The sequence below is a fragment of the Acipenser ruthenus genome, chromosome 4, assembly GCF_902713425.1.
Source record: "Acipenser ruthenus chromosome 4, fAciRut3.2 maternal haplotype, whole genome shotgun sequence".
Classification (NCBI taxonomy): domain Eukaryota; kingdom Metazoa; phylum Chordata; class Actinopteri; order Acipenseriformes; family Acipenseridae; genus Acipenser; species Acipenser ruthenus.
Genome location: NC_081192.1, coordinates 7,026,060 through 7,033,856, shown reverse-complemented (window position 1 = coordinate 7,033,856; position 7,797 = coordinate 7,026,060). Strand labels below are relative to the sequence as shown.

The 7,797-nt window shown below is 35.8% G+C and overlaps 1 protein-coding gene across 1 annotated transcript; it reads left to right on the top strand.

Moving 5' to 3' along the window:
* The first annotated feature begins 385 nt into the window (after window positions 1-385).
* On the top strand, window positions 386-4,976 carry LOC117399465 (homeobox protein XHOX-3-like). Its single transcript, XM_033998665.2, has 3 exons — window positions 386-880; window positions 2,308-2,531; window positions 3,198-4,976. The coding sequence occupies exons 1-3, from the start codon at window positions 490-492 to the stop codon at window positions 3,723-3,725; spliced, it is 1,143 nt and encodes a 380-aa protein (XP_033854556.1). The 5' UTR covers window positions 386-489; the 3' UTR covers window positions 3,726-4,976.
* The last annotated feature ends 2,821 nt before the right edge of the window (window positions 4,977-7,797 follow it).

Here is a 7,797-nt window from a genome sequence, read left to right as displayed (position 1 = left end):
TTTCCAACTCCTTTACATATGAGTGCCAATATAACATTAACGTTCAGAACAAAATGTGCATACACATGGGTCTTTTGAAATTTCATATTAGCACCTCTTGTGATCTATAATAAATGAAGGCTAGTACCAAACAAAGTTTATTTTCTTCTTGTTCTGTTGCATTTTTACGCTTCAGCTTTCCGATCGACTTTATACCTAGTGCTTTTTCCAATAGCAATTGGCTCAGGACCCCTTTCAACTTAACAGTAGTAGCTGTTTCTATTTATCCACTTAAAATCAATGAGTGGCGTCACCAGTGGTACTGCAGTGACGACTACAACATTAAGAATGACAGCTTAGAAAGAAGAGGGCAATGGGGATCCCTCCCAGAGCCGGCGCGGCACAGTGGAGTGTTCACATCATAAGGTCAGCACATCCCCCATTTGCTCCTTGTGTGTTCCTGTTTAGAGCTTGCTTTCGTTGAGACTTGGCGTTCGCACTACATTCATAATGGAAAACAGAAAGGAGATGGTAATGTTCATGGAGGGAGGTCAACTTGGCACGCTAGTTGGCAAGATAGGGCCCAATTTGTCAGAAGCAGTTGGAAGCCCAGTTCAAGAGCCACGGGAGAAAATGGTCCACAGAAACGGTTTAAGCACCAGGTCTGTGCCGTTATCACGAGAAAGAGGGGATGAAGAGCTGGAGGATGTGAGGAGCGGTGCACGCACTGATATCAGGCCGGGTAGAGTTCTTTCTGCAACGGACAAACCTCAGTCAGACCTACTTTCTAACAAAGGACATCACAGCAGCTCAGACACCGAGTCTGATTTTTATGAAGAAATAGATGTCAGCTGCACCCCGAACTGCACATCAGGAAATATGGATTATGCAAACAGCAAAGGTAAAGATGGTATCGAAAGGTGTACTATATGCGATGCTTAATGTATTGCGTCGCACTTGCTGATGTTTAAACGCTGTGACAAGATAATACCATACGTATTTGTATTTTATCATACTATTTTGCATATCAAATATTACCTGAAATAGCAACACGATCTGTAACCTGTACACTGATATGTACTTCAGACAGGTTCCGTATTTACAGAAGATAACAACTGTGTTTTACATTTGATTGCATGCAATATGATAACATACTTTTAAGTTTATTTAATTTATTTTTATATATAGATCGGATTGATATATAGCCTATTTCCTTTAATCAATACGTCAATCGTTTTCTTTTTTGTGTGTGTGTGGGGGGGGGTGGGGGTGAGTGGGGGCATTTTATAAATTATCGCTAAAGCTGCCTTGTATAGACTACAAATGTAATTCATTACTTGACTGGTTTTGACGAGTTACAGAAACCGCATTAAGAGACCGCTAAATGTTTATTGACTCCTTGACTCAAAAGAAACTGCAGCGGGTTGTATCAACACCTTTACCATTGCTCCCAATTACCTTGTCACCTTTAAAAGCGTCTCCCCGGCGCCACTTCGGAAGTAGTCGCTGTAGACACAGGGACAATAAGACGTTTCTGCATTTGAAAGCAAATTATGACATACTGTCACCAAAAACAGTGTTATGAGCTAATAGAATTATCCTCTGTAAATTAGCATAGAACTGCCTCTATATTTAACTTAATCTGCTAGTTCTGTTAGAATCACTCAAACTGCTTCTGTGGGTATGCGAATCGTCTGATGTACCCAAGTGTATTGTGTTTGAAAATCATAATTTATAGATCCTATTATTATTATTCCTTTCTTAGCAGACGTCCTTACCCAGGGCGACTTACAGTTGTATACAAAAAATACATATCAAGAATTACAGTACAATTAAGAGCAAGATACAAAATACAATGACTTCAGTCCTAAGAGGCGGCGCTGTCACTATTATCAGATGTTGTTAATTATATCTGTTATAGGCTATTTATGTTATTTCACACAAACGATAGTTTTTTTTAAACACACACACACACACACACACAAACACACACACACACACACATTAAATAAAAGGTGCTTACATATTTTTCTGTATTTTCATTGTTGTTAAATATTAAACATCTTTTGAAACAACTCATTCAATTATCAGATATTATTTGTATGTAGGCGAGTAATTTTGTGTAACTAAGCTAAATATTTGATTCAACCTTATAACAATAGTATAGTATTGTCTTTCAAAAGAAAGCGTAAAACTTAAACGAAAGAAAGAAAGAAAGAAAGAAAGAAAGAAAGAAAGAAAGAAAGAAAGAAAGAAAGAAAGCAAGCAAGCATACACTTCTACTCTAGTTTTGAATCGTGCTCATCTTTTACCCGTGGTCAATTCTAGGTCAGTCCGGGGACTCCCTGAGTAACCATGGAAGCGGTGTTGATGCCGGGATGAGCAGTTCTCAGAGCTCTGCGGCCTGCGCAGCCGATCGCCGCTACAGGACAGCTTTCACTCGGGAACAAATCGGCCGGCTGGAAAAGGAATTCTACCGAGAGAATTATGTGTCCAGACCAAGGAGGTGTGAACTAGCATCTGCTTTAAATCTCCCAGAAACAACTATTAAGGTAAAATTAATACTCATTTTTTAGGATTCTAAAGAAACAAAAGGCAGAAAGTAAGCAATTAAGAGCTCCAGCGGGCATTTTATGTATTCAAAATGTATAAGTCAAAGTTTATTTAATTTAGTTTAAATACAAAGCTTGCACGACTACATAAAAGCCTTAAATTCCAATATTGTGGCGGGCTTTATGCGCCACATCCAAAAAGTACCCTATTATGCGAACATATATTTAATGTATAATACCTTTCCACAAAATGTACACATTTAAACTGCTAGGTTGGTTTATTTCTGCACATGAAAATTACTCATAACAGAATCGAATGAAATAAAATACAAATATTTTTTTCTAATGCATTTTTTACTAGCCTATAGTATGCTACTATAGTTTGTAATACTGCAGTTTATAATGAAAGAACACATATGTGGGATTGTATGCAATAACAAATAAAAGCAAAATTAGAATAGTAATTGTTAGCCCAGCAATAAAAGCGATAAAACAAGAAAAAAAAATACTCGAGCAGATTATTTATTGTTCATACAAATGAAAAAGGACCTATCAGTCTAGATTTTTATTTCTGCCATTATTATTTTTGTATCTTCTCAATTATTTTTTTAAAACACCAAAAAAAAAAAAAAAAAGTTCCATTTTCGTCTCCCATTTTCTTTGCAGGTGTGGTTCCAGAATCGTAGAATGAAAGACAAGAGGCAGCGTTTGGCTCTGACCTGGCCTCACCCTGCGGATCCTGCCTTCTACACCTACATGATGAGCCATGCAGCGGCCACCGGGAACTTGCCTTATCCTTTTCCTTCCCACCTGCCCCTTCCGTATTATTCACACATGGCTATGGGTGCCAGCGCAGCTTCAGCAACTCCTTTCAGCACCCCTCTGAGACCATTAGATACCTTCAGGGTCCTGTCTCACCCTTACCCAAGACCAGAGCTGCTGTGTGCATTCAGACACCCTTCTCTGTACCCTTCATCTGCACACGGACTCAGCGGCGCTGGGGGAAGCCCGTGTTCCTGCCTAGCCTGTCATTCTGGCCAGTCTAACGGCTTGTCTCAGAGGTCTTCGGGAGCAGACTTCACCTGTTCATCCACCAGTAGGACTGATAGCTTTTTGACCTTTACGCCGTCTGTGCTAAGCAAAACCTCCGCAGTGTCCCTGGACCAGAGAGAAGAAGTACCTTTAACTAGATAAAACTCAGGTCTTCTAATTAAATGACGTGTATCGATGTAAAAAAAAGAAGTTTAATTTATTTTACATGACTTGTCATGCCCACATTTCAAGAAGGAACCATTACTAAAAATAAGAGTATCCCTGCTGCTTAGAGGAATGTACGAACAAAAATATCCGTAAAAGAATAACTCAACTCAGGCTTGAAAACTGTGTCGCACCTGCAAGAAGGATTTCCTTGTAAGCAAATGCTTAAAAAAATTATTTAGCTACAATGATGCTAAACCACAGAAAGCATTATTAACCGTACATACAATCTGATATATATATATGTGTGTGTGTGTGTGTGTGTGTGTGTGTGTGTGTGTGTGTGTGTGTGTGTGTGTTTGTGTGTGTGTGTGTGTGTGTGTGATGTCATATATAGATATGTGCCCCATAAGCAGTATAACATGAAAGCTTGAAAACATAATGTCAAAAAAAGCAACAAAAACTGTCTTTACAAAGAAGAATCACGAACTTTTACCGACACGATGGATGGTGTAATTACACAATATGGTTAAAGCTTTATTATTATTATTTGTAGTATCATTCTCTGTCAAGACTTTGTAGGTTTCCTGCGTTATAAGACTGTTAAACCATATGGATTATAATTATTTGTCCTCTGAAGTTGATGTCCTGGTGTAACAAGCTGAATTGTGCAGATGCTCTGGAAATTAGCAAGTGATATTATGTAAGAAGGAATTTTGAATGTTGAATTCATGATCATACTATGAGCGCAGAGACTTGCTGCCAAACGTTAACAAGCCGTCTTGGGAACGGATTAGGTGATGGGGAGCAGAATAACTCCATTGGACAATCACATTCTACAAATTAGGGCAGAGACTACCTCCCTGCCTTTATTCTGTCTCTTTTTATTCAGATTGACTTTGTTATGATATTCAACATTATATCTTCCTTTATACGTTTTTCTAATTATCATTAGGATTGCATCGGCTCTAAGGCGATACTTTACAAATTAATGTTAGATTGTATTATAATATTTATTTCTTTCATTTTCACTTATTTTGTCTAATTTTTTTCTTTTGGATATTTTGCACTGTTGAAATTACATGACATTTTATAACAACTGACTTGGCTGTGATGTGTGAGTGTGTGTTTGGGGTGAACAGGTACCAAACGCATTGGTTACGACGTAAAAAAAAATGTGCTTCAAAACAATGTTTATTGTCATAGAATTGTTAAAATGTTATCATTTTGCAATAAACAGCATTATGAATTAAAGACGTATCATGCTTTCTGTAAGAGATCATTTTATATATCCTATGCCTGTTTTCTAAATATTAACATTGAGCATTGGAAATATGATACTAATTGTATACATAATCCGATAATATATATATATATATATATATATATATATATATATATATATATATAATTTGAATCTATACACTAAAATTACGATTTATTTTTAAAAGGAAATATCTCTTCATTTTCAACAACAGTAATACGTTTACATTTTTTTAAATCAGTTCAAGTTATTCTAAAAGTCATATAATGTGTTTTCTTTTCGGGTACTTAAAAGTGGCGAGCTCGAAATAAAGCAGTGGTTAGGTCTACCTGTCATTTAACGAACTGAGCTAGAACATCGTATCGTCTAGTTGTCGTTAAGATGCATACAAGAATTAAACCATGTGTTTGCTATCTTTACTTTAACGAATATTTACCTACTCATTGTAACACAGAATTAATGTTGTAACGTGAAATATCTGATACACTCTAATGGAGTGCATGCAATGTAGTTTTCGTTAATATTATTGTTAGGCTTCAACCCTAAAAGACTTCACGTTTGAAATCACGTGCGCAGGCCTTTATATCACCTTGCCTTAAAAATGAATTCTTCTAACGACACAGTGATTGCTGATTCAAAACGTTTGCTTTGATTCAGCACACTGCTCTGAAAATGAATTCATCTAACGACACAGTGATTGCTGATTCAAAACGTTTGCTTTGATTCAGCACACTGCTCTGAAAATGGTTTTTATAAAGCACTACCTTTTGATCAGGAAATAAATTGTTTTTGACAGCTAAATGGCCCGACCACTGCTGTATTTTTTTTTATTTGTATTTGTTTTTTTTAGGATTAACAGTTAATAGGCAAAGTAAAATTAGATGTCTTGTAGATTGGAATGCAAAAGATCGATGATCCTCCTTTCCAATCAGCAGTCTTTCATTGGGTGTATTTTCTGGGGAATTAAACCACTCTTTCTTCAGTCTGAAGCTTTCTGGAAATAACATATTTTTATTTCAGTATGAAATGTAGTTATTGTGAAAAACAGATGCATGAACATATTTTTAAATAACTAAATGGCATGAATTTCTTATTAAGGAACCCTGTATATGTAAATAAAATATGTATTCATAAAAAGAAAATTCCTACATTGCTGTAATATCTATGGTCTATCTATCTGATCATTGTGTGTCTTTCTAACGATTCCCTGATCCCTTACTCTAGCAGCCAAGTATTGGTCACAAAGAGTATTCTTGTTAGAGTTTGATTGATTGCCTTATTAACTCGTGTTCTTGTAAGTGTGACCAAGCTGATTAAAATGCATATGTTTGGAATAATGTTCCATTTAAGCAACTAAGTAGAACTGGATTAGCACTATATAACGCGTTAAACCAGGTAATTAGATCCAGTGATGGCAGAAAAAAACAAACTGTTTACAAACGTGCAAAGGATAAATAATAGTATGCTTTGGTTATCATTAAAACATGTACGCCCACATATAATTACCTGCTGACTACCCATCGTGCCGCCTTTTTTGAGGAAGGATTGTGTTTATTTGAATACAGTTGAATGTTAAACTTCAACACCATTCGTTAAAAGCACTACTAAATAATTCATTGGCGAAAGGGTTTCATGAAACTATATATACATAAAAAAACACTGATGTGTAAATAAAAAAAATACATATAATGAATGCATGTACTGGTTAATAAACAGGTTTAAACATACATGTTTAAAAACACACACAATTGTTTTTTAAATAGTTTAAATAAACGGATCCATCACAAATATTTTTACATAAGTATTTTTAAAAGGCTAAATAATATGTCAATACCGCCTCAATCAAACTAAAAGGTGCAAAAGAAAAAAAGGGGGGCGTTTATTTAGAGGTGAACACATATGAAAATTCAATACCAATATTAACGATTTTTGTTGCGCTGTGTAGGCTTACCGACATAATGATGTGTAATCTTAATATTTTGTTGACAATTTTACAACATTTTGTTGACAGTATAAGTCATTGTTTTGAAATAGATTTTCGATAGCTTAGTAGCCAGTCTGTTATTCATTTATATAGGACAATATTTAACGATTACTATTCGTTCGTTGCTATTCGTTCAATTCGTTCAATTTATCCAATTTAGACGTTAGAGATATTACGTTTTCCAAATGTTTAAATCAGAAGCCCACATAGGTAGGCTATGATAGACGCCTTTACTTTCTAAATAACGTATTCATTTGATTCTCTATTCTCCTGTTATTCAGTTTCATAAAATTCAACAGTAACAATTGCCTTGAGATTATTAAAAATACATATACATGACAGCAAACTACAGATATCAAGCCAACTGCATGCTAATTTGTATGCTGCGATATGTCGTTCATAAGAGTAGGCTATTACCGTTGATAGCAGTCCCCAAATCCAACAATGAGTGGTAAACAAAGACAAAACGATGCTCTGCAGAGAAATACTTGCATTTATTGCAGCTGTTCAATTGGTCCCGTTAAAGCTGTGGGTGTTTAAATGGTGTTACATTGTAATTTAGATCGGGTGTCGTTCTGGCAGGCTGAGGAGAGTGAATAGACCAATCACACTGTAATGATGATGAATGGGACATTAATTCAGAAACAAGCAACACAATTTAGTCCTTCATCTGTTTAAATAGCCTTCCAATATAATTTGGAATTGGAGGTCACAGATTCAATCAATTGGCCAGGCTTGTGAAAGTCATATCCTATAGCATCTTTATCAACATTATTTATAGTGCACTGGAGACGGCTACTATGGTTGGCTAAACGGTTGTG